Raw genomic sequence first — 27493 nt, forward strand, 5'->3', positions numbered from 1 at the left:
GCGGCTGCGATCTGCTCATGCGTTCGTTCACCTAACCACACAATAATAACAAGTAGCTATAGCGTCCGGCAAACTTCTTGGCCAAAAAGTAGCGTGGTAGGGGAAGCTTGCGCATATAAAAATGTACTAAAACTTGATGCGCAAACTTCCCCTACCACGCTACTCTTTGGCCAAGAAGTTTGCCGGACGCTATAGCTATACCTACATACTTTTTTAGAATAAAAGTATATCGTCATACAATGTTATGAGATTTTACTCGATCTTTCTTCCCCTACTTTTAGTTTCGGTCGGCAATGAAATGTAGTTATACGACGCACCATATTTTAAATATTACTTATATACTGAACAAAATACTGCGTAAAATTAAATTTTCTTTGCTAAGCAATTATAAAATCCTGCTGAATGTAGTGTAGTTATTTGATTCACCATATTACTTATATAGGTACTGCAAAACACTACTTAAGATTACATTTTCATTACTAAGCAATTACAAAATTCAGACGTAGACTGTCTGTTTATTATGCAAGTGTAGATACTACATATAATATGCTGTCTATTTTTGTTAAAATATTATAGTGAACATTATCAAGATTACGAGCGAAACGAGGATCGTGGAATTATTGTTTCTAATTTAAAGAAATTATATATTATAGCATATAAAGTTTTTGTTTGTAAAGACAAACAAAAACTTTATATGCTTTATGAAAGGAGCTGAATGCTGATTTTGTAGCTAACCAATTTTTACGGCTTACCATTTAATTATCTAACCACGTGACTTACTGAATGAAGTTAAAATCCATATGATGTAATCATTGAATCTGTACTACTCTTGCTATAGTGAGTTCTCTAGTATCATAGTTTTAGTTAATCATTGCTTTAAAGGGAAATGTAAGTAATGGATACAGGATAAGGAAGAAAGTTATTGCATCGAATGAAACACGAAGTAGTTTTTACATCATTTATTTTTAAAAAATTTAAATACAAATTAGTGGAAAATATTCTAGATTTCCAATAAGTATAAAATCTAAATTGATTAATTTACAGTGTGGACCTCTTACCTAAACTATGCATTGACTACAGAAATATTACATACAAAATATAAAATATTATAGAAAATGAATATTAAATGTACTTCCAAATATTATTATATCGAAAAGGACGATTCTTTTCAGTCAATTTGGGTAAATAATTCGATTAAAAAAGGTGATAAAATATTAATATAATACAAAATATTATAGTATTTTATCCGAATATTAATTACCATACACAATTCTAACATAAAGGTAATTATCGTAAAAATATATTGAACTACACTTAACGATATGTTTATTCTAAAATTCAGACATATATAATTATACCATGAGCATTTGTTTGGAAGTAGGAAGGCAGAAGCCGTTCCTCGTTCACTCTTGTGACAAACTTTCTATAAATCATTAAATCAAATTACTTATTCTAAGTGATTTTGTTACGATACACTTATGGCGGAGTTCACTTCGACTTGCTCCTATAGTACATACCTTCGATAAGTACAATTTTACACTATTACCTAAATTCGCATGTATCAGAAATATTTGTTCGAAAAATAGTTACGTTATGAGATTTCTAAGTTAAGAGTTTCGTAAAGCCGTGCTCAGAGACCGAAAGCGCACTTTTGGGACACTCCCAAAAACGCGTCCTTCGGCCAAAATAAAACGTGCCAATAGTATTCAGTCGATCGTTTCACCAGATTCGGGCCACCCATGGGAAAATCAGTGTACGAATGTTTTGAGGAGTTTAGAATTAGCAAAAAATAATATACAATGGGTGTGGCGTCATACACTGTAACGGCGTTCGTCGAAACTCATAACCATTCAGAACGCAGGCGTCCGCTAATACATGAACGCTAGAAACAGGTTGTTGTTTTTTGATGTTTTCTTGCCCTTCCACTTGAGACGGTTTATTCTGCTATCGTCTCGATAGTACGCGTACTCCGGGTACGGAATATAGGCGCCGGTTAGTGGGTCCAAGGGAACCATGATGGGAAGGTCCGTCATGGAGGCTGGTCGGTCCTCGTACGAGCTGGAGTCGGGGTCCGCGTACTGTGGACTCTCTTGTGTTGAGATCTCTTGACTCTGATTGCAGACCGGTACACTGCGACTCGTATCCGCGGATACATTGGAACGCGAACGAATCGCTGGCCGATTGGAGAAATCCGACGGTTGCAGACTGCGGGTACGCGGCTCGGATACAGTCTCGTCTATACGGGAAAGCGTGTGTCGGCGTGTCGGTCGATACACCTTTCTATCTATTAGACGAGGTCTGCGCAACTTGCGGTGCGAGTTGTAGGTTTCTAGCGATGGTGGTCGGGTGTGGTATTGGGGGTCGGGGTTGTCTAGCGGGGGGTTGCGGGCGGGCGCCTGGGGGGCGGGGGGGTTGGCGGGGGGGTTGGCGAAGGTCGCCGTCACTACGTCCCTCATCTGGTCGCTTGCTCAGTAGTTGTAGGGCCCGTATTGCGAGCCGTGGTAGTAGGGGCCGGGGTACGCCTGTGGCGGCGGGTACCCGGCGTACGCGTACTGCTGCTTTTGTGGGTACACTGCAACATATATAATATTTATGACAAGTGTGTTGTGGAATTAGTTCGAGAATTGCTTATTAATTTATTGGAACTTTATCTAGGATTTAAATTAAATTTAACATTTAATTTGTCTATATTAACTTGAAACTAGAACAATAATTAATAACATTATTTTATTCAAAATGTCTTATAAGTAATAAAAAGTAAAATTACTTTATTTGTAATCTCAATTAAGTAAGAAAATATATCACCAAACATTGTTATACATTAAAACTTCATGCACCCGTAGCAACACCATATTTACATCGATGTAAGTTTCATGTTATGTTATTTTAATCTGAAAACTGTATACCCAATATTGGCGTACCCAAATTAAAAAGATACCCTCTAACTTCTGCTGAAAATGTCCCCCCTTACTTACCCTTAACCACCATCCTGTTACAAATGACCCGAAATTTTGTGTCAGTGTTTCGGGTCATTTGTAAGAGGATGGCGGTTCTACAAGGGTCTTAGTACGCAATGACAAAAAGAAAAATGATGGTCAGAACGCTGATACCGGATACCTTAAGATACTGTAATATTTTATATTAGATAATCTAAACATAAAATATTATAGTATCTTCACCGTGTGTGACGCGCTTTATGGCCATTTAAATTTTATTTGACATATTCATAACACCAAAGCATACCCGGCATGAGGTACTGCATGTTAAGCGCCTCCTCCCGCTCGCGCTCGCCCCGCAAGCAAATGGCGGCCGACGAGAACAAAATGGCCGACACCAGCGACAGGCCCACGCCGCACCACGCGACGATATACGACCAGTCGTACCACGTGCGACTGTTATCTCGTAATATCTGGTTTATACCGTACCCCGGTTGTTTAACCCGTGTTTTTTGTCATGATTTACAAGTATTTTGTCATGATAGTGTCATGTTTGTAATGGTTTACAAGTACAAAGTGAGAAGTATTTTGTCATGATAGTGTCATGTTCATGTCATGTTTGTAATGTACAAAGTAAGTAAGGTACAACAGTGTAGTGAATATAATGCAACCCATTTAAATAATGTTTTGTAGTGTATGATTGGTTTGAATTTTCGTGGATACAGATTTATTGAATCAGTCGTTTGTAACGCATTGTAAAAACCAGAATTGGTAATTTTAACAGGAAAATAGTGTATTTTACAAAGTATTTGTTAGATAATGAAATGATGAGTTATGAAATGTGTATTAAAGTATGGATAGTTATGTACATTCCCACGTTAATCAGTAAGCGTGTTAGTATTGCATGGCGTAAACCAGATATTAAGATAAGATTATAATTTAATAGCGCGATTATTTGGTCGCATATCAGTCGCAAAAACGCAGTCACGTTTCGGAAGAAACATGAAAAGAAAGAAAGCATTTATGTTAGTAATTCCTTAGTTTATATTATTTCTTACAACTATACTTATAACTAATGGGTAATGAGGAGTTTGTAGATAAAGGATGTGTGTGATAAATATTATGGAGATATAAATTACTTATACTTATGATATTTTATATACTTACAAAATATCATATAATAAAATTGGATAAATACATGTTATACAAATTATAAAATACAAATGTGTACTTTGAAAATAGTTTAAATAAGTTGTGAGATAATATTATACTCAAGGGATAACAATATAATATGTAGGTATTAGGTATATGTTATGTGTTTTTATTTTTACTTTAATTGTTAAATAATAAATAATAAAAACTTTTTAGAAATAATTAAGTGTAAGTAGGTACCTATACAAATAAATATATACTTAATATAAAACATGTTGCGATGATAATATACAATTTACATCCTGCCACAGACCGCTTCAACCAAGCGTTAATCAAAATGGCGTCCACCACAAGATGGCTGCCTAACCTGGCATTATGTACTGCACGTTATTCTGTTGTTCCCGCCGTTTCTCTTTGCTGAGGCACACAGCGGCCGAGAAGAATATTACGGAGCTCCCGAAGGACACACCGACAGACAACCAGGCTAGGATGTATGACCAATCGTACCAGACTGATGAGTTGTCTTTCAATACCTGGGGTTGTAAATTGCTTGAAACTTATATCTCTATGGGATGTTGATGTTGTATGGGGTGGATTAAATACACAAATGTATGGTTGCTGGACTAATAGAAAAAGATCAGTGATATATGTGAGATGCACAATTTACCTACATCTCAATTAATGCCATATAAAAAGGATAGAAAGACACCAATATTTATATTTTAAAACAATGACCCTGTATTGGTCGCGCTCTTTTACTCACACGTATAGAGATCATAAAATTTTGATCGCTCGCCTACACGAGTCAGGCAATTACCAGATTTCAACATTAAAGAGCGTGTTCTTCGTACTGCAACTAAACTTAAAATCTTAGATCTTAATAGAAAATTTGAAACATTTTAAATTATTTAAATAGACTTGCTGGCTACTTAATTAAATGTTTCAATCGTGAAAAATGATAAAATTTCATCGATAAAAAATCGTGCAGCTGCAATTTTTATACATATATCAATCGTAGGCATACTTTAATTATTAAGTATTTACGCCTATTTTATCTTTATTCCTTTATAAAATAAAACATTTTAATATAATTCTATTTTCTAAATAAACTATACTAACGTTAGGCCACTGCTGGTAGTACTCCTCTCCGACGGCTTTCTCCTTCTCGTAGAACTCCACCCCGTGCCACAGAGCCATCGCACCCGCCGCTAATAGACCTGCAAGTGTAGAGTTAAGTATTAAATAGACGTATACATTATTTAAGTTTTATTTAGGTTAATTGTTATGAATGTTCACATACGGACATGAATCTATGACGACAAAGATAATGAGGAATCTGATTTTATATGATTGAAGTGGCTGTAATTTTGTCATTGTTATTTCTAACTATAACAAGGTAAACACTGACATAAAATTCTCAATTATTATATGAATTATTTGCATAGGTTCAGGCTTTATTCGAAAGGTTTATACCTAAATATGTCCCAGTCGTGGTTGTTTTTGTACCATTGCATTGTAATATGGTAACTAAACATCCCTGATACTAAATACCTAATAAAATATGTACTCAAACATGTGCTTAATATATATAATACATAAGTATGCATAAATTAAATGAAGAAGACACCTACTTAACATATATAATCGCTTATAAACTTGTTAGTCATTGTAATTAATTTAAAATATACAAAATAACTTTCACTATTTAGGAATAAATTTATCAAATATTAATCATCAGTTTACGAGTAATTTATCAAGAACTTTTCAAAATTATCCCTTTTATAGATACAATTACTGATCATGACTAGAAAACGTAGTGCCCTACTTGGGCATATTAAGTGAAAGAAAGTCAGTAAGTTATGGTAAGTATGGTTTCAAGTGAATTAATATGCAAACTTAATTACTAGCGTATGCACGGTGTGTAAGGTGGGTCTATTTTTAAATTTCACTTGGTCACTTATTCATTCATATTCGGAAAGAGGAACATTGAATTTAAGGTCAAAGAACTTGCATAGAAAGAAAATACAGCTATGCTTCTTATGATGTATGGTAGAGTGTTTATTTTTTTATTTGTGAATGTGTATGGAAGATAACACACAAAAGCGGTTTAATCGAATTTCCTTAGTATTTATCACAAGAATATTTTTTAATTCATACTCTTCAATACCGTGCAAACAAGGAACACCAAATCATTATGATAAATCCCTACAAAGACACCTAGTTTAACAGATATGTATAATATTATGTAGACTGTGTAGCAAATGCCCAACTTTACTATAACATAAAATTTACGCAACACCAAAGATTACAACTATTAACTGATACTCTTTTTTATGTATGTGTGTGTTTAACAAAGAATTGTACTCACAAGTAACAAGCATAAGTATAGCTGTAGCGGTGATATTCCCGGGACTTCTCTTCCAGCAGCCCACGACCCCGGTCCAGAACGCTATGAATAGTGTGAGGAACCCGACCATGAATAGCGCCACTGTTGATCTGGCCATGTGTAACCTGGAAATGAGAAAACATTTGTTAGGATAAACCTAGTGGTAGGTATAGATACACATATTATAGAAATAAAAAGAATCAAGGATCACTACATAGTAATCCATACTAATAATACAAATGCGAAAGTAACTCTGTCTGTCTGTCTGTTACTCAATCACGCCTTAACTACTAAACCAATTTGCATGAAATTTGTTATAGAGATATTTTGTTACCCGAGAAAGGACATAGGCTACTTTTTACCCCGGGATATAGGATAGGTTTTATCCCGGATCACGGATCACGGGATCGGGAACTATGCGGGTTTTTCATTGACTGCGCGGGTGAAGCCGCGTGTGGAAAGCTAGTAAACTATAAACCAAAGTCGCTTTCTCTGTTCCTATGTTATATGCTATCTTTAAAAATACGCAACGGATTTTGATGCGGTCTTTTTTAATAGATAGTGATTCAAGAGAAAAGTTGATAGGTTAGGAAGGTAGATTTTAGAAAAAGCGGACTAAGCCTAGAAATCTAGTAAAATATAAAACTATATTATAGCGTTGCGTTTACATATACTGCTTAATTTTTTTAAATTTAAATAAGGTAAATAATTACATAATTTATATTCGCAAATATCGCTCAGGCCAAAGTCCACCTTTTTATCTCACTAAAGAATAAATTACTTATATAAATTGAACATTACCTATTCATGGCATCTTCAGAGAGTCCCCTCGTCTCGTTGTTTTCGTCAGGGATGAAGTAGTCCACATTGCTGCAGTGAGTCTCTACTGGTGATAAGTAGATTTCCACTGAAAATAAGCAGAAGTTTTCGGTTAACAATGTGGCAATCAATATGAATATGTACTTAGAAAATAGTTTATTTAATAAATAGATTTATATCTGACTAGCTGCGCTCCGCGGTTTCACCCGCGTGGGCCGTGTAGCCTATAGCCTTCCTCGATAGATAGGCTATCCATAACCGAATTTTTCAAATCGGACCAGTAGTTCTTGAGATTAGCGCGTTCAAACAAACAAACAAAGTCTTGAGCTTTATAATATTAGTATAGAAGTATATATAAATACATTACATATAATATTTAGAACTTTAAACATATGGGGACTTTGGGTCCACTGCAAGGTCCATTACAATTATTTTGACTCTTATAGCTTTTAAGGTGTATCGATCTAAGCTTATATTATAGATATATTATATTTTTATTAATAACTAGCTCTGAAAATTTTATCTCTGATAAATTAAAAAGCTTTCATAAGATAATCTGCATCGATTCATACATATTATATCTCCTAACATTATGATAAGCGTATATGTCCAACAAGTTTTTCAAATTTAATCCAGTCACGCAGGCTCCAAACTTGCTACCCCAGTAACAATACTGACGAAACCAATTTGTTGCATTGTACGATTGAGCAAGTAAGCTTTTTCCATTCTAAAAACATACTACAGATAGTAATGTACATATAAACATACTACAGATAGTAATGTACATATAAATTAAGTAGTCCCCGCGCGCTTGCAAGGGTTAAACGCATTCGCACAGCTGTTACGTTATAAAATAAAATCTGTGAATATGTCGTACAAAACTTTGGAAAATGTTATTCGTGAGTTAAATAAGACTGTGTTACATCTGCAAGACAAAGTAACTTCACTAGAAACGCTCATTCTAGAACAGAATTTGATCATAAAAAAATTTGTTGAAAATAAAGAAATGACCGATCCGGCGGTAGATTTGAGTTCGCCAAGCAAAAAGTGTGATGATGAAGAGGGTAACTCTAAGCAGCGGCCGCTTCGCGATGCTCGTCTTCGTGCGCTTGCGACTATCAACGTCGCGAAGCCCAAGGTGCGAGCAGGAAAGAAGATGTTACCGCTTGCATCTCCGTCCCCACCGAGCGGCACTGACGGCGAGATCGTCCCTACTACGTGTTCTACGCAAGTCACGCAGAACTCGCAAGACAACTTCGAGGACGCGGATGGTTCGAACGACCGGAACGGTTACGGGGCTAACATGGAATGGGTTGACGTGAGGCGGCGTCGAGTTAGACGTGAGGCGAGAAATGTAGCTCGTGGTACGGCCGCGCCCGGTGCGACGTTATTGGAGGCGTCCGAACGTAAAAGTTACTTACATGTATATTATTTAAAAAAAGGAACTACAGTCGAACAAATTATTGAACATTTGTTATGTATTTGCCCAAATGATAAATGTTTGGTAGAACAATTGAATTCGCGTGGTGACTATGCATCTTTTAAGTTAACTGTTCCCACAAAAAATTTGGATACTTATATGTCGCCTATTCATTGGGCGGAGGATGTACACATTAAGCCTTGGCGTAGTGGATTTCGCAACCGAAAAACGACACAAAACCCCTAAATTAAAAAGTATTTGTACGCTACAATCGAATTTTGTAAGTGGGTATAGCTTCGGAGAACACCAAATTAAGAAACAATGCGGAAGTAAACCTTTCGAAATACTATACCAAAATGTAAGAGGCCTCCGAACGAAGTTACAAGATTTCTACATTAGCGTATCTTCGATTTTAGTGGATTTGTTCGCTATAACAGAAACTGGCTGCAACGAGTCAATATCAGACGCGGAATTAGTTCCTCCCGGTTACAGTATAATACGTTGCGATCGCATGGACGGCCGCAAGCAGGGCGGAGCGTGTCTTGTGGCCGCACCGCGCTTCGAGCTGCGGAGTGTACCCGTGCCGTGTGACATAAACATCGCCGCTCGCGCATTCGAACTTGTTTGTGCTACAGTGTACTTGAAAAAAAGATATTTATTCACGGTTTGCGTAGTTTACATTCCGCCAAATAGTAATGAGTGCGAATATATGTTGTTATTTAAAACTATAGAAGGGTATTATAATAAATACAGTGATTTATTAGTGATAGGAGATTTCAATTTATATTCATGTTCATTAAATATATTAAATTATTACGAGTACTTTTTTAGTTATTGTGGATTCACCCAGTGCAACAAAGTAAGTAATATCAACAACCGACAGTTGGATTTAGTGTTGAGTGCATTGAGTGAAGGAAGTTTGGTAAGTGTGCGTGAAGCGTCCGAGCCGCTGGTGCCGGTGGACGCGTACCACCCGCCGCTGCTGGTGTCGGCGTGGCCGCGCGGCCCGCCCGCTGCCGCTCCGTACTCAGACGCAGATGTGAGTACGACTACTTCCTTAGAGTGGAATTTTAATAAAGCCGATTTTGTTTTACTTTATTCTAAAATAGCACAAGTAGATTGGACGGATTTTTATAACTTAGGATTAGATATGAGTTTGGAGTATTTCTATAATGTTTTAAATTCAATTTTCGATTCCTGTGTGCCGTTAAAAAAGAAAAATAAAGTATGTTCGAAATACATTTATCCGGAGTGGTACACAAAAGAAATAATTCGAGACATTAAAATTAAAGCAGCGCATCATAAACGTTTTAAGGCTAGTAAATCGCAAAAAGATTATGAAATATTCAGTAGGTATAGATCTAAGGTAAAATGTTCGATTGAAATGGCGTTAAACAGTTATCGTCGGCGAGTTGAAGCGAATTTAATAGAAGATCCTAAATCCTTTTGGAAGTTTATTAACAATAGTCGGGTAATTAAAAAATCTAAACCTATGGTTGACGCCGATGGCACGGTAATGACAGCACAGCAGAGCGTGAATGCATTTTCTGAATATTTTAGGTCGGTTTATATTCAGCAAAAACCAAAGTTAGATGTAAACTTAGCGATAACACAAGCAAATTGTTTAAACGGAGCAGTAAGAGTGCACATTGGGGAATTACAGCTTTGTGAAGTGCTGCAGGCGCTTAGTCAACTTAAGCCAAAGACATCTTCAGGTCCAGACCAGATACCGCCATATATATTGAAGGACTGCCGCCTGGTGTTGGCAAAACCCCTTCTTCATATATACAACTTATGCCTTAAAACAGCTGTTTTCCCAAACTGTTGGAAGATAAGTCGCGTCGTTCCAGTGCCCAAAGGGGGACGTGGTAACAGTGTGGATGAGTATAGGCCTGTTGCAATATTGCCCTCACCAGCGAAGGTTTTCGAGTCTGTGGTGCAAAAAAGCATATTTACACAGGTGCGATCTCACTTGTCAGACGCTCAACATGGCTTTAGACCCCAACGTAACACTGCTAGCAATCTACTAAGCTATATGGCGGATATTATACCCGTAGTCGACGGTGGCGGACAAGTCGATGCGGCCTACTTTGACTTCAAAAAAGCATTCGACCTGGTCGACAATGATGTGCTGATAAAAAAGTTAGCAGAATTTGGATTCACTCCGCATCTGTTAAACTTTATGGCCAATTACATGACAGATAGGCAGCAATACGTAAATTATGCTGGACATGCATCAAATCCGTATTTTACCAGATCTGGTGTAGTTCAGGGCAGCAATTTGGGCCCCTTGGAGTTTATTTTGATGATAAATGATCTTCCAAAGGTAGTTCATTATGCAAAGTGCTTGCTTTTCGCTGATGATCTTAAACTATCAATGGTAATAAAAGATATAAGTGATTGTGAGAAACTACAGAGCGATATTGATAGAGTTGTAGACTGGAGTAAAAATAATTTATTACAGTTCAACACCGCAAAATGCATGATAATTACTTTCTCTAAAAGTACTCAAAACCAAACAAAATATACTTACCACCTTGACGGGGCACAGATTTCGAGGGTAACTGAAGTTAAAGATCTTGGCGTTAATCTCAGTGCTGACTTGAGTTATAGTAAGCATATAACTAATATTTGTAAGAAAGCTTTTAAGAACTTAGGGTTTATATTGCGGATGTCTCGAAATTTTTCGAATATTAGAGCTATTATTAATTTATACAATACTCTAGTAAGAAGCCAGTTGGAATATAATTCCTTTATTTGGGGCCCGCATGAAATTAAATATAATCTTATGCTAGAGCGCATACAAAATAAATTCACTCGTTTCCTTTACATGAGATTATATGGGGTTTATCCTTTCTATCCGCTTATGTATCCGACTTTATTCGTTTTGGGCATGGTGGGATATAACGAGCTGAAGGTTAGAAGGGACCAGGGGCCTTAGACAAAGTAACAATTACAAAACGATAACGAAGTTAGAAATCGCAAAAATGTATGGGATTGACATTAGATAGACCACGTGATCTAACGCGGCGTATGTCAATCCCATACATTTTTGCGATTTCTAACTTCGTTATCGTTTTGTAATTGTTACTTTGTCTACAGGCCCTGGCGTTAATCTCGTACCTGTTCAGGATTTTTAGAGGTAAGATACATAACGCGGATATTCTGGGTAAAATGTATTTGTATGTACCAGATGGATATGTGGGGCGCCGGCGCCGGCCTCCGCTGCTGCTGGTGCCGTCCGCTCGCACCAACTTGCTAGGTCAGGCACCTATGACGCGTGCACTTCGTTCACTCAATGAAATAGCAATTAAAACGGATATATTTTGTTGCACTTGGGATGAATTCACGCGAGTAGCTTTATTTGTAATATGCTATAAAAAGTGATAATGTCTTTATTTGTATGTTAAATATTTATAATTTCAATGTAACCAATTAAATGTAAAACCACTATCGTATTGGGAAACTGTAATGTTAGTGTGTGTTTTTTGAATAAATAAATAAATAAATAAATAAATAAATAATTCAGTTTGTAAATGCCAGATTATTGAGTCATATTTTCCTGTCTGATATCCGTCTGACGAAGAATGCAATACATCCACAATAGGACAGAAACGAGTTGGTATAAAATTGTTATTATGAAATTCCGCTTTTAACGTCAGAAATATCGGAATTGTAAAATTTAACTTTGAAATTTGAACTTTCAAAGTGAAAATAGACCAGAAAACTTTTTGAAGTGAGAGTAACATTTCAAGGTCGCGTTATGGAGTAATCAGTAAGGCGACGATTTTTGGTATCTTTTAATCTTCATCTCAGTTAAGTTGTGGAACTCTCTGCCATTAAATATTCGTCAAGCCCAGCCCCTTCGGGTTTTAAAAATCTTGTGCGACAACATTTTCTTTCCGCTGCTGATCCGGACGAGTAATATCTTATTAACTTTTTATTTTTCTTTTTTATTTTCATCATGTTACAATATGTACGTGGTACTCTGTATTAGATATAGATGGTATTCGTATAATAATATTTTTATCTTATTCAATATCAGTGTGTTTCCCTCTAAGTATATATTTATTTATGTTTATTATATAATATGTAATTGGTATGTATATATCTGTTTATTTTATTTATGTACTAGCGACCCGCCCCGGCTTCGCACGGGTGCAATGCTGATACTAAATACACTACAGAAAAACTGTGAACGTTGAACGGGTATAAAATATGTATATAGCCGGGCGGCCGGCCGGTACCGCCGCAAACGCTACGTCCCGCAATTTTTAAATCTGTAATATCTTCGAAAATATTCACTTAAATCATACGGTGTAAAGGGCCATATAGATCTATATTAAACGAACAATGTATTCAAGGTATTTAATTGGTTAAGGATTAATGCTGTATTTGTTAAAATCGCATCGAAAATTAGCCATTATTTGTCGTGAAAAGTAAATGACAAAAAAAACATTATTGTGGGTTATCCATAAGAGATAGACATATACCATCGCGGACTTTTCTGTAGACCTTTTCAATGTGTATAATACTTAGTACATTATTTTGATAAAACTCGTAGGGTTCAGCCTGCGTTTGCAATGTTAGCGGAAAAAATGTAATTTTTTACGACATCACATTAGAAACCCCAAAAATAACAGTACTTCTCCACTATTTAATGGATGTAATTATACATATAAACCTTCCTCTTGAATCACTCTATCTATTAAAAAAAACCGCATCAAAATCCGTTGCGTAGTTTCAAAGATTTAAGCGTACAAAGGGACATAGGGACATAGGGACATAGGGACAGGGAAAGCGACTTTGTTTTATACTATGTAGTGATATGTATGTATATATTTATATATTGTGTATGTATATGTATAGTATATGTGATATTGTATATGGACATGTATTATTTATGGTAGATATGAGTATGGCCGCCAAATATTGTACAATAACAGTCGTGAAATCGTAACACACCGTAACATACGTGACTGATAGTAACATACGTGATTTTGTTAAGCCTAGTGTACATTACAACTAATAATGCAGGAGATTTTTTTTACATTTCTTTTTTATATTGTTAATTAAATTATTTGATTAAATTACTTTAAAACTCAATAAAACAAATTTAAATATTAAAGAAAAAGTTTTATTTCTCAAATTTTGTATTTCTATAATACTTACAAATGCAAGAATCATTCACAACTTATGATATTAATTACGAATACGAATGATTATAGTAAAAAAGTTACTAACTTCCGAAACATGATAGTTTTTGAAGTGGGTTCTCTTTATGTAAAAAAGTACATTTTTAACTTTAGATTCTCTAGTGAGTACTACCCCTAAGAGCCGCTCACGGATGTAACGTAACACAATAGTAACACATGGTATCATTCGTGAATAAAAATATGGTTGGACATAACCTAAAAAGCCTTTATTCGCCAAAGTATTGTAGTAATAAGACGCCGCATAGTTTGATTTGTTACTAGAACACTAAAGCTACACACATAATTTAAATAATATAGTAAATTTGTATTCTTACCTTGCATAATTCTCACTCAAAATTATTAAAATGTTCTGGGACAAAAATGCCGACTACCTTTCGATCAACTTTTACAGTAACAAAATGGCGATTTTTTTTTTCTAAATGTAGGCCAACATGTAAATCGGTGTTGCCCCTACTTAAAAATATTTTTGTGGCTTGGATATCTAGTTATTTAGGGTGTTATTTTATGGTAACCGTGCGTGAAGTATCATTCGTGAAAAAAAGTGAGACATAGTTTTAAGTGAGTTTTATATTAATTTCTTTTATGTTATTTTTATTAGAACTTGTTAAAACTATCCACAAGTTTACAGAATAATTTAGAAATACCATAATTTTACAGGTATCTATAGATTTTTGCATAATTTTGTGACTTCAAAGTGTGAGATGACTAAGTGGGACACATGATTTTAGTATGGAAAGGAAAATAAGCATTTCAAAAAAAAAATATTGAGCTTGTTAAAGGCACTCAAAATTAATTTAAATTATTAATATAATGATAAATATAACATACTCAAGCTGAAACTTTTTAAAAACTACCATTATTACTATATAAAAAAATCTGGTGCTATATAAAATGACAAGGACATCTTTTTTTTCTTGAATGTACAATTTTTGGCGGCCATACTCATATCTATTATTATTTTTTTTGTTTTCTTGCTATTAATTATTCTTTTTCTGTTCTCGTCCCGCCAATTAGTGATCTTTTTGCTTGTTTACCTTTTACCGTGGTTGCCTGGAAGAGATCACTATTAAGTGATAAGGCCGCCAAAATAGTTGTACTCTGTTCTATGTGTATTGTGTAAGTAGTTCTAAGGCTTCTGTACAACGATTAAAGAGTTAAATAAATAAATAAATCTTGCCAAAGAAGTTCCACTTCTGACAAAAGTGCTCTAGACACACGCTCTTTTTTTGTAATTTACTTCTCTCAATTTGACGAGGTTTAGTCATTAGTGTGAGGTTTATGTATGTTCATCTTGTAAACATCGAGATAAGAATAATTAGTATTGAGTTTTTAAATATGCATAGTAGGTATTAGGTACCTATAACATCTAATTTATGAATATTAAAGTTCAATGCTAGGTGACACCTATTAATTGAATATAAAATTTTCACCGTTACTAAGTGGTAGGTCAGCATACCAGTTTATAGAGTTGGTCTGATCATATTTGTGAAATGAGTGGGTAATCAAATTAATTCGTAAATGTTGTTTGACTCGTATTAAACTTGTCTTTCTAGTAAAACTTCTAATATTTGTTAAAAACAGTAGGCTATTAAAGAATCCTCTTTGTATGTACCTACCTCTTTTTTATATAGTTCATAAACTATTGCATCGCTATGCAATCGCGTTATACGATTTTCAATCTTCAATAATACGAGCATCATTGAATATTTGCAAGCATTTCCTTGTTTACTCTTATTCCCCAGGAATGAAAAGAGAATAAACATCAAAAGATATACTCTGATTTTGTATTAATTGTAACTATAGAATGAACTCTACAGTTTCCCTGATAATTACGGATGCTTAAAATAAGTAAAATAGATACGTAACGTAGATTGATACTTAAAGAAAGGTGGTTGATACCACCTTTCTTGCTACAAAAAGCCTTTCAATACTAATTGCAAAGTATTAACACGTTTATCAACTTTTCGGACTAGTTAAAATCACATGTGAGTGACGTCACTGCGAAAAGGACACAAGGCTAGCTACAATTAGTACCTATGTGTCGACTCGCAAATGAATATACAATGAGCTATAAGCAGCTACGATTTAAAGATACGGCTTGCATTGTTCCGCCCACTTAGGGAGGTATGCGAAACGTAAGTGGGACTTGAATTCTTGCATACTTGTACTGAGCTCAAAGACTGAAGTCGCATTTGCAAATATACCTACCTTATTCGTTTGAGCAACGGGATTATAAGTTTGGTAGGATCTGTGTATAGCTTTTAGAAGCTTAAAAATAGTTCGAAAAGTAGTGCACCTAGGTTATTTAATACGGCACATTTTTATAATGATTGTTGAAGTATTCGCGCAATACATGTAATAGATATAAATTTACAGTCATTTAACCATTATATCACGTTAAACGATAGAAAGCAAATTCTTTAGATACGGATACCTACTTATTACATATATGATATAATTCTTTGAATAACATAATGCACCAGATTACATACACATTACACGTATAATTTACTATTAATAACTGAATCATCACGCGTCTAAAACAGAGAAACTTTAAAAAATGTTATGATGAAAATCTCTATAGATCGACAAGTGATAGGTCAAACTGCTTATCTTGCGTATCAAACATTGAAAACGTGTGTAAATCCTATAAAACTGTCTCAATATCTTGTACACATTTGCTCACGTTCACGTATCTATGCGATAAGCAGGCATGCAAATGGGTAACCCGGTAACATTTAAGAAGGTATCGAGGAGAAAGTCGCGAATTTGCGCGTCCTTGTTCAACGGTTAGACTTGACAAACAGGTGTTGTAATTCTAGTGCCGTTAATCACTTGTTTAGTTCAATTGTAGCGTGCTATCTGGAATTAGCCTCGATAGACTTGCAAGAAGAATGACGGCGGTATTTTATATTATTATTGATTTAATATGGGTGATGGCACGCAACGACCGGTGCGCTAGTTTGTGCAGTTTTTTAGAATAGCACCAGTTGATGAACAAGCTGCCTAACAAGTGTTTATAAGAATTAAGTTTTTCTCTATAAATATAAATGGAAACATTAGTAATGGCTCTCATAGATTTATTTTTATTTATTTACATCTTAGCTAATGTAAGTGACGGTCATTTGTGAGAATTAAATAAAATAGATACCTAAAAAAAAGGAAAAGAAAAGTATCTACCTCTAATCATCAACAAACATGACTAAACGCTGTTAACCCACGCTTTCCTTAATTAAACTTTAATCATATCATGTTTTATTGATGGTTGTCTAACTGTTTACATAGAAAGCTGTGCATAACCAAATCAGAGATAGAAAAATACCTGAGAGCCTTAAATGTTAGATACATGACCTACCTATTTAATATTTTTACATGTTCAGTTGGATCTAATGATACCTACAAACAAAATTACTTCAAACTCTATGTACTTATATAGAATATGGTTAATAACAACAAATTTTGTTTGTTTTACTAAAATCTGGGTCTTCTCTAAATTCCATATTCATAATTATAAACAACAAGAACTTTATTACAATAATTCATATCATATTATACAGAAAACTGTCCTTGTGTAACTATTAAAATATAAATACTAGTGTCCGACTGAACTTTCGGTTTCGGTTTCGGTTTCGGCCGAGTTTCGGCCAAAAATTAAGTTTCGGCCGCAGTTTCGGTTTCGGCCAAAATCGGCCGAAACTTTTGCCGAAACCGAAACTTATTTCGCAAGTTCAGTGAACTTAGTTCACACACGTTCACGCTCGCCTAACTTCGTTTTCCTCGGCAACGCTTTGACGGACGCTGTCAAAACGTTGGTTGACCCACGCTGGTGGAAACAATTTTTGATTATCTATGTTGAGATTGGAACTGGGTGTAATAGTAATTAATAATTATTATTTTTATATAAGAGGTACCTAAAAGAGACTGATTATTCTTCTAAAGTCTTCTAAGTACAAATACCAATCCAAAGTATTAAAGACTCTTTAATAAAGAGAAAGATCTCAAAATACCAAAACTTAAGTATTTAAAGTAACAGTAACAATTATTGATTTGATTTAGATGACTGATTTTACTGAGAACTTAATTTGAAAAAGTAATAAAAATTAAAATTGTTATTATTAGATTTGATTTGAAAAATATTATTTTTTTATTTTATATTAAACTAGCGGTCCGCCCCGGCTTCGCCCGTGGTACATGTTTACGTTTTCTCTACATAAGAACCATCCTCGTACTTCAAGGAATATAATAAAAAAAGAATTATCGAAATCGGTTCAGTCGTTCTCGAGTTATGCGCTTACCAACACATTTTGCGATTCATTTTTATATATAAAGAAGAAGATAAATGATTACAACAAATTCAATATACTATGTTTTCATTTCATGCCCTAATTAAGGCAAAATAATAGGTAAAATGCACCAAAGTTCAGTATTTTTAGAAATTTCATACTTGACCACGTGAGTTTCGGTTTCGGTTTCGGTTTCGGCCGAAACTGAAGCCACGGCCGAACATTCGGTTTCGGTTTCGGTTTCGGCCTGGAAACCAGTTTCGGTCGGACACTAATAAATACATATGCTTATTTAACTAATATATTCGCTTCCGTCTTACACAATATGTGGTTACATAAAGTAACTAATATTTAAACAATTGAATACTATTTTTAAACAAGTTGGTGATATTTGTTCTTGTTCAAATTATTCAATAGATTATGGTTATTTATTCAATTTGTGTCATATTTATGAAACATTTTCAAAAATAAAAACTAATTATATGAAAACCACTTTGAAAAGTAATGGTTTTAACATATAGGTAAACATTTATTTTGTCGAAGAACGTAGTTTGGAAGAATTTAAATTATTACAAATATCTACATGAATACATTGAGTTAATATGTACTAGTTACTACGTACATGAATAGGAAATATTGCAAGCAAAGTGTAGTGTTTTATCACACAATGAAAGTTAAAGTAGTTACCTATATATTATAGCCGCCATTGTTATTTTCCAAGAGTTCACACATGACTAAATAGAAAATAGATAATTTAAAGTAATATCTAATATCCATTTATTTACTATAATAATCGCTTGTTGCAATTCACATGCAGAAAATGACAGGAAAGAAAACCAAGATGGCCGCCAAGACTAACTTTTTCCCGCCAATTAGTTGTCATGTCACTTTCACTGCTTTCCGATATTTGTTTTAAAAGGTCTCAGCAACTAATTACGAGCGTATTTGGTATGTTGTATGTGATGGAAATTCAAGACATATAAAAACTGTTATCCAGCATTCCACGCAGTTTCCTTGTGAATAAATTCATACAAATTCGTAGCAAGCTAGAATTCCAGATAGACCTGACATTAATGTTCCTACAATTCTACGAATACTAGAAATATATTTTGCTATTATTTGTAAGTACTTGTATGACTATGACTACAGTGATAATGTTAAAATGCAAATTGAACCGAAAAACAAGCGAATCGTGGTTTTGTAATCGACCGTGAAGAAACGTTTTGTTTTATGCGGTGCGTGTCATAGATATATACTGCGATTTATATAGGGTAACGGCACCAGTGGTCAGCCAGGCACCAGTGATCAGCCTATTGCGTTGTTTATTGGCCATAAATATCGCTGTAATCAAAATAACCAAATCACGCGCACTTAAATAGAAGCTCTGTTTCGTTATTGGTTCATGCATCACGCGATAGGAGCAGCAGGGGGTCAGGGGAGAGAAGTAAACACGTTCGTACATGTGCTATCCGCCGACAAGAGCAGAAGTGTCATGTCTGCAATATTTTTTGTTTCACGTGGTGCTCTTTTGAAAGGTGAGAAATAACATATTTTAGTATGAAATGTGATTGTGTTTTATAGATAATAACTTTATAGATTACTTAGAGAATTTAATTTTATGCAATTTGATAAAAAATATTGTTTTAATACTTAAAAATTTGAGGGGCTGACCATTGGATACCGATTTTTTAAGAAAGATCCAATGGACAGCCCCTGGGGCTGATTACTGGGATTATTCCTAATTGTTAGAAAACCCAGTGGTCAGCCGCATTTCAAAATAATGTTTTCAAGCGGCTGACCACTGGGTCTCAATCTGTGGTCTCAATGATCCAGTATTCAGCCACGATGTTATTGAAACAATATTTTAAGTATAAATGCGAATGTTTGTGTTTAAATCTATAAGTAATACTTCATGTTAGTTAAGTTTTACCTGAAATAATGGTATTACAATACAATACAATACAAAATACTTTATTTAACACACACATAGGTACAGAAGATAAGAAAAAGAAAAGAGAAAAACATATAAGATAGGTACACATGTTAAATAGGCGGCCTTATCGCTTTCAAGCGATCTCTGCCAGGCAACCTTTGGATAGGATTAGTTTTATGCAGTAGAATGAGATAGGTGGTGTTTAAATTAAATAAAATTAAAAAAGATAACAGACAAAAAAAATGATATAGTTAGTAGAAATAATTAAAGTACAAAAAAATAAAATAAAATACATAAATATAATTTAAAATGATATAGTTACATACATAATATATAATAATACGAAAATAATGACTATAATACACATACATACATTCATACATACAAAATACATACATACATACATACATACATACATACATACATACATGCAAATATATACATATAGATATATAAATATATACGTCAAATATTACAGCTGATTAAAGAAATGGTCAAATATTTCTTTTTTAAATATGTTTAGCGATTGAGCGCGTCTTATGCTTATTGGAAGAGCATTCCACAAGAGTATAGCTTGCACATGAAACGAGTTTTGGTAAAATTTGGTCTTATGAGGTGGAATTTTTAAAAGTAATTTTTCAGAGCAGCGCAGATTAAAGTCAGTGCTCTCTCGAAATTGAAATTTTCAAGGTATTATGTGTATTCATATCCAAAAGTTATTATTGTTCCCTTTTTTTCTAGTTAAAAATGCCGCCAAGATAACAGTATCCTCCAGAGAAATCCTCCGAAAGAGATCCTCCTGTGGTTGATTATAATTATATATATTGTGGATTATAGATACATCAATAATATTATAAACTTATATCGCTGATTTCTTTAAAAATAATTATTGCTGTTTTTATGATAAATAATAAGAATTAGTTCCTAGAAAATAAGAAGACACAAAGAGATTGTAATAGTATGTTTAAAATAATATTTGTATTATGTCCGATATACATTTTTTTGTGCTAAGTGAATCGTTGCTATAAAAATGTGATTAATATAGTTGATTTTGATATAACATTGTTTATTTTGATCTTATAATTAGTTATACTTACTAACGGCTGAACACTGGGTTCAACAAGGCTGTTTATTGGTTTTTAGAGGCTGTTCACTGGGACACTGGGCCATTTTTTGTTTAAAATTAATTATATATTTTACTAAGAGAATTATTGTTTTTGATAAACGCTGATTCGAAACTACAATAAACAATAAATCAATACATGTTGTACGTTTTTTTATTCGACGATTGTTGTAGAAATGGCAATTGTCAAAACTTCAAAAAGCTGTTATGAGGCTGACCACTGGTGCCGTTACCCTACATATAATGGTGTTAATATGGACGTGTAGAGGTCACGTATATTTGTCACTTGCATATTTATCCTAAATGACCATAGGAGTTAAAGTTGACTATTTAGTAGTTGATGAAAATGCATTTCATAGCGTTTCGAGACGAAATAAGAGTCAAGTCTCTCTGATATTACCCATCTAAATGACGCACTAACCACGGAGAGAAAAGAGGATTAAAAAATTGAAGGAGGAAACAGGATCAAATATGGCAAAGAAATAAAGTGGAACACTTTTTTAAATAATTAACATAAAACCTATGTAAACATTTATAAACATCACAATATAATATGTAGGAATTTCGCATTGTTTCTGACGTGGACTCGAAACATGAAACAAAGGTGATCAAATCGATGATTACATTGTCAATGCACATGCAATGTAAACAGTTCGTATCATAAACAAGTTATATCGTAACATATCGAATATAAACTTATGACTGTTTGTATGAACTCATCAACAATCCGTGATGACTGAGGATAAATATTTGTTATACAACGTCACCGATTGCTTTTAATCTGGATAAGCGATGTAAATTTTTGGTGAGATTATAATTCATTATGATGTCAGACAGGTTTTAAACCTTTAACCTTTGTTATTAAGCTTGTACATATTAATATACGCTTCTCAATGCCGTTAAGTTCTTTAGTGCTTCATATGTAAGCTGTTGTAACATGTAGATATAGGTCGCTGATAAAGTTCTTAAAAAAAAAATTGTAGCTACTAGCTAGCAGCAGGCATCTACAGCTTTGTATTTAAATTTAGCGATCAAAGTTAATTATCAGGAGAGAGTGGCGATTTACATAATTCTCTTATTTCACTATCACTACATAGGCAGTACTTACGAATAAAAAACACAGTTTTACGCTGTCTCTATTTGTTTACAAAGATCTTTAAAACTACGCAGTATATACCTATTGCTGCTGTCTTTTAAAAGAGAGTGATGAAACAGGAAGAGTTTAGTTAAAATATTGTTCAGTTTTATACAAAGCGTGCGAAACCTGGAGCGGAAAGCTAGTTCCATAAACTAGGTCCATAATACGAACACCAAGACACTGCACGATGTTTTGCGTCGCACATGTACAGGAAAACCTATTGTTTGTGTCTTAACAAAGACCTCGTATTGTGCGTTTCTGGCTTTCTTTTAAGATTCAGTTCTTTGCTAACGGATCTAAATGTTACACCTATACACCATTAATCTACTGATTCTGCCTTTCACACTGTAAGCGAAAACATAATACCAACGAAAACAGTTTAGCTGATGCTATATGAGAGAGAAAGTACTATTATTTTAATTATTTAACGTTTATGAATTTAAACCGATTCATTTTTAAACTGTTTAGAAACAATGTTTTAAAATCATGGATTTAAAAGTACAATATAAATTACATACATATATTATATGCAAAAATTAAAATATGTATATTGTATTCATCTTCTCACTTGGTAGCGCTAATCTTGGGAACTGCCTTGAATACAATATTTTCTTCACACACTAACAAATTGTTTTTAAATTATAACTTTATTGCAAAGAATATAATTGGCTGTCCACGTTTAGAAAACTTCTAGCAATTTTAGCTTTCTACCTATGCATTGATTAAAATGAAACGTTAAAACATAATTAACAAACCTTAACAAACATATAGATAGGTACTATACAGATATAATACAGCTGAAAGCTTTTTTTTAATTGTCATATGTTTAAAAGAATCACTATCACTACATAGTATAAAACAAAGTCGCTTTTTCTGTCCGCTAGTTAAATAAATAAAACAAAAACGTAGCCAATCTTAGCTCAACTGATACTGTTTTAGCTTATTATGGTTCAAAAATAATCTATAAAATGTATCCAATTAATTGTTATCTTATCTATTATAAATCTAGCTTACTACAAAACACTACGAAGGCGAACTTCCTCAACATATAAGCACATATTATAAGCATTCTTCACGGTACGTTAGCAAGTTACAACATGGGTGTACCGCCAGGGCCGACAGCTTGCGAAACTTGCAAGTGTAAAAGAACTTTGAATTAGTAGATTAAAGATTTGGACTGACCTGCACTGGTATTGGCGAGGTGAGCTGATAAATATGAATATGAGAAGGAAGAAACATAGGTAGGTATATCATATAATAACGTAAATATATTAGAATATTAGCTCAGGAACTTTCGCATTCCAAACTGCTACCTACTTAGTAGGATTCTTATGGCAAAGGTCGTTTGATAGCAATTTTTTAAAGATGTAATTTTGGACCAGAACGATTATATAGAACATAATGCAATCTTTTAGACTTTAATAATCTAAAACACTAGTTTTACGTAACTATACAAACCTATAAGTATATTTTATGTAATACATAATGCATATCAATAAAAATCTAGATATATCTAATTAAATTGACATTAGTTATAAGCCTATTATTCAACTGTTTTAGACAAGAAAGTAAGAATAAGCATAAAAATTAGTTTTGTCATAAGAAACCGATTCAATTGCATATCCTAGTGCGTAATATTAACTTTACGACACTTTCTTTTCGTTTGTCTATTTTTAATTGCGAAAAGATTAATTAGAAACAAATTGCTCTTTTTATTTCCTTCTATATATTATGGGAATTCAATTTTCATTAGTAGATTAGTTAGAGTGTAAGACAATAGCACGTAAAGCCCTAAAAAACCCTACTTTTTACGGTCGCTGCTGTTGTTTCGATGAAGAGGCGAAATAATTAAAGACAAGTAGGTATGTATTTAAAAAAACATACGTATATTGATTATTTAAATTTTTAAAATTAATAAAATTAATAACAACCACACCAATTAATTTTAATTAGGTGCTGGAATCCCTGAGTCCTCTATTATCCTCAAGTTATAAATAATTGTGTACCATCGTAATCCACTAATAATTCACGCAATGTACTGGCAAACAATTGTTGTGACGTCACATGCCTTGTGTGATTAGTACGAGGTTTATTTCGCAGGTTGTAAACGGAAACATTACAGAACAACCTTGTATTTATATGACGGTATATTATTACTTTTTGCAGCGACATGATAACCAAATAGCAATAACAAAACTACGAATATTATATTTAAATTATATAGGTAAAGTTAGACAAATATATTGTCGGGTTATTTTTCCGCATTGTTACAAAATTAACAAAGCTCAAATAGGTACTTACATCACAATTTAAATTGAAAGAATGTACATTTCAAGTATTTAAATGTAGGAATATAATAGGTATGTACTATGTAGTGAATCGAAGTGCGTGATTTTCACACACTTGGCATTACTTACCTAATTAAAATATAATGATTGGAGATATTTGGATTAATTTGGTATAAAACTTACATTAACATTTTCTTTTATTATTTACCTATGTCTGCACGTTCAATATACCTACGAACTAGAATCTAAGGCTGTTTAATAATAAATAATAATAGTTAAAAAAAACTAAAAAACACGCTTTTTATAGAAAACCGAACAAAAAAATAGAAAATTTTATCAAATTAGTGTATTGTCATCGGTCCTCAATAAATCTACAAAGTTTGAACGAAATCTGGCCGTTTAAAGTGGGTCAAAATCCAAAGAGAAACCACGCCCAAAGAAGTCGGTTACAAACAAACAAATATACAGGTGAAGCTAATATACAGGGTGTCCCAAAAAGTAGTGATGAACGGTAGCTGGGAGGTAGAGGACCTAGAGGGCTATCCGAATCACCCCCATGTATGTTATGCGATTTTTCGTATTTTCGGAGTTATGACATTTTTTTCAATTTTTCATCTATCGCTGAGTACGATGAGATTTTTATTTATGGTGACGTGAATTATTGCGCTAGATGCTTGATTTTTTTTGTGTGCTAAGCTGAAAGATAGGCCAATTCAGTATGGTAACATTTACTATCGTTAGATCTTCGAATGGAATAAAAAAAAGAATTAAATGCCAAGAAAGATAAAATTACCCAGTATGTTCACAACTTCAAGGGCCCATAAAAAAATAAAATCACATAAAAAAAGTTTTCCATTTGGCTTTTAAAAATTTGCTCTATCTATCAGGTAGCTACCCTAAAAATTTCATTTTATTATTCATAAGGCTTCAATCGAAAAATTGAAATCTAAATGTGGTAAGTGCAAAAATTTTATTAACATGATGATCATTAAAACCAAATTAAAACCAATAAATAGGTGTTTAATTACGAGAAATTTTTAAAATAACCCCGCTGTTGCTCAATGCAAGTGCGACATCACCGTAAAAAGTTGTCTTTTAAATGTCTGAATGCCCTTCCCTACCCGGTCAGGGTAGCTACCTGATAGATAGAGCAAGTTTTTAAAAGCCAAACGGAAAACTTTTTTTATGTGATTTTATTTTTTTACGGGCCCTTGAAGTGGTGGACATACTAGGTAATTTTATCTTACTTGGCATTTAATTCTTTTTTTATTCCATTCAAAGATCTAACGATAGTAAATTTTACCATACTGAATTGGCCTATCTTTCAGCTTAGCACACAAAAAAAAATCAAGCATCTTCCGCAATAATTGACGTCACCATGAGTGAAAATATCATGGTACTCGGGGATAGGTGAAAAATTGAAAAAAACGTCATAACTCCGAAAATACGAAAAATCGCATAACATACATGGGGGTGATTCGGATAGCCCTCTAGGTCCTCTACCTCCCTGCTTCCGTTCATCACTACTTTTTGGGACACCCTGTATAAAGCGTGTAAAAATAGAACGTCATCAAATTGACTACTTATACCCGAGACTAAACAATGATAAATTTGAAATATTTCAAACATTATATAAAATAATATATTAATTACGATGATTACGGCATATTCTACATTGGCAGGTGTTCTTTGTGAGTTTATCTGAACCAACCTTAGCACTTGCAGTTTCATTAAAGAGGAATGTTCTTTGTTTATTATATAAGGCACGTTATTGTGTCATTATCTAAAGTTCTCGTCGAAATTGCAACTGAAAATATATAAATTTACCTTTAATGTGACATTCCAAAAGCTTACGAGATTAATTAGTTGCTTATTATTGTTTGTATGTGAACAAAAACGTATGTAATGGAATAGCATCAAGGTGTCTCTATGGCTATACCTACATACTAGGTGCGAGAAATATGGTCCAAATGACATAAACCCAGTCTTCAATAATATAATAAATATTATTGGAATATGTATTGTCGAGAATGGGTGTTTGTTGCCAATGAATAATTATAATAATTATATCCTATCCACCTTATTCTACTAATATTTTATATTACAAACGCAAAATTTTGTAATAATGAATAGACCTATGTTTCTAACTCTTTGTCACAAAACTGCTGATTAGATCACATTTGTTACAAAGACATATGTATTATAATCTGGATGAGCATATCCTTTTTACCCAAGTACCACTTCAGTGACACGACAGTTTCCAGCTATCTATAAAAAATAAGAGATTAATAACTAGCTGTTAACTGTGTCCCTAATCGAACAGTCAGCCAATTGACTATAACATAAAAGTCCCGTACTTCAGGACCTAGTGTAATATCACTTTATCTCTGTCAAGACGAAACGGGCCTACACCATCAACCTACTTTTCACCACGACTACGGTTAAACCTCCTGTTAAACATCGCTTTACAGCGTAGTTTGACAGCTATTAAATGGTGTAGATAATTCTACAATTAACGATATGTAATTACGAACATACTTAATATAATAGAACATGTTAACCTTGTGTTGGAATTAGTGATACATATTTAAATACTAATTGCTATTTGAAATAGTTGGTTTATGAACACCTAATATTAGAATATTCTTTTATAAAATGGGATCGTACCTTTATCTCACTTGGTAAAGAGCGATAGTCTGGGCAACGCCTGAAAGAAGCCTCTTCACTTTAGTATAAAAGCATCTTTTATGACCTGTAGTGGTCAAGATGTACAGACAATACAAAGGTGAATAAATGAAT

General features: G+C 33.7%; 2 protein-coding genes across 3 annotated transcripts in view; one reads left to right on the forward strand and one right to left on the reverse strand.

Annotated features, from left to right (window-relative positions):
- Positions 1 to 2424: 2424 nt before the first annotated feature.
- Positions 2425 to 27493, reverse strand: part of LOC149486400 (uncharacterized) — a 55113-nt gene continuing 30044 nt past the window's right edge. The window contains exons 3-7 of one of the 2 annotated variants that reach the window (XM_089698052.1): positions 7276 to 7381; positions 6457 to 6599; positions 5208 to 5305; positions 4456 to 4621; positions 2425 to 2572 (exon numbers count right to left, since the gene is read on the reverse strand). In XM_089698052.1, coding sequence (XP_089554178.1) covers positions 2469 to 2572; positions 4456 to 4621; positions 5208 to 5305; positions 6457 to 6599; positions 7276 to 7381 — 617 coding nt within the window. In that variant the 3' untranslated portion in view covers positions 2425 to 2468. Of the gene's footprint in view, positions 2573 to 3243; positions 3410 to 4455; positions 4622 to 5207; positions 5306 to 6456; positions 6600 to 7275; positions 7382 to 27493 lie in introns of both variants that reach the window. The other variant, XM_089698051.1, reaches the window with a different exon arrangement.
- LOC149486401 (uncharacterized) lies at positions 8692 to 12219 on the forward strand. The gene is made up of 2 exons (XM_089698059.1): positions 8692 to 9752; positions 11907 to 12219. Exons 1-2 carry the CDS (start codon positions 8898 to 8900, stop codon positions 11973 to 11975), a joined length of 924 nt encoding a protein of 307 aa, XP_089554185.1. The 5' UTR covers positions 8692 to 8897; the 3' UTR covers positions 11976 to 12219.

The sequence above is a fragment of the Colias philodice genome, chromosome 8 (genome assembly GCF_061535455.1).
Source record: "Colias philodice isolate Cphi_HAF_F1 chromosome 8, ilColPhil1 Martin Lab GWU primary, whole genome shotgun sequence".
Taxonomy (NCBI): Eukaryota; Metazoa; Arthropoda; class Insecta; order Lepidoptera; family Pieridae; genus Colias; species Colias philodice.

Bases quoted from the DNA above. Each gene is read 5' to 3' on its own strand.
- LOC149486401 (XM_089698059.1), top strand. From the start codon at position 8,898: ATGTACACATTAAGCCTTGGCGTAGTGGATTTCGCAACCGAAAAACGA. The intron at 9,753-11,906 runs GTGAGTACGACT...TGTATGTACCAG, and splicing joins CTCCGTACTCAGACGCAGAT to ATGGATATGTGGGGCGCCGG.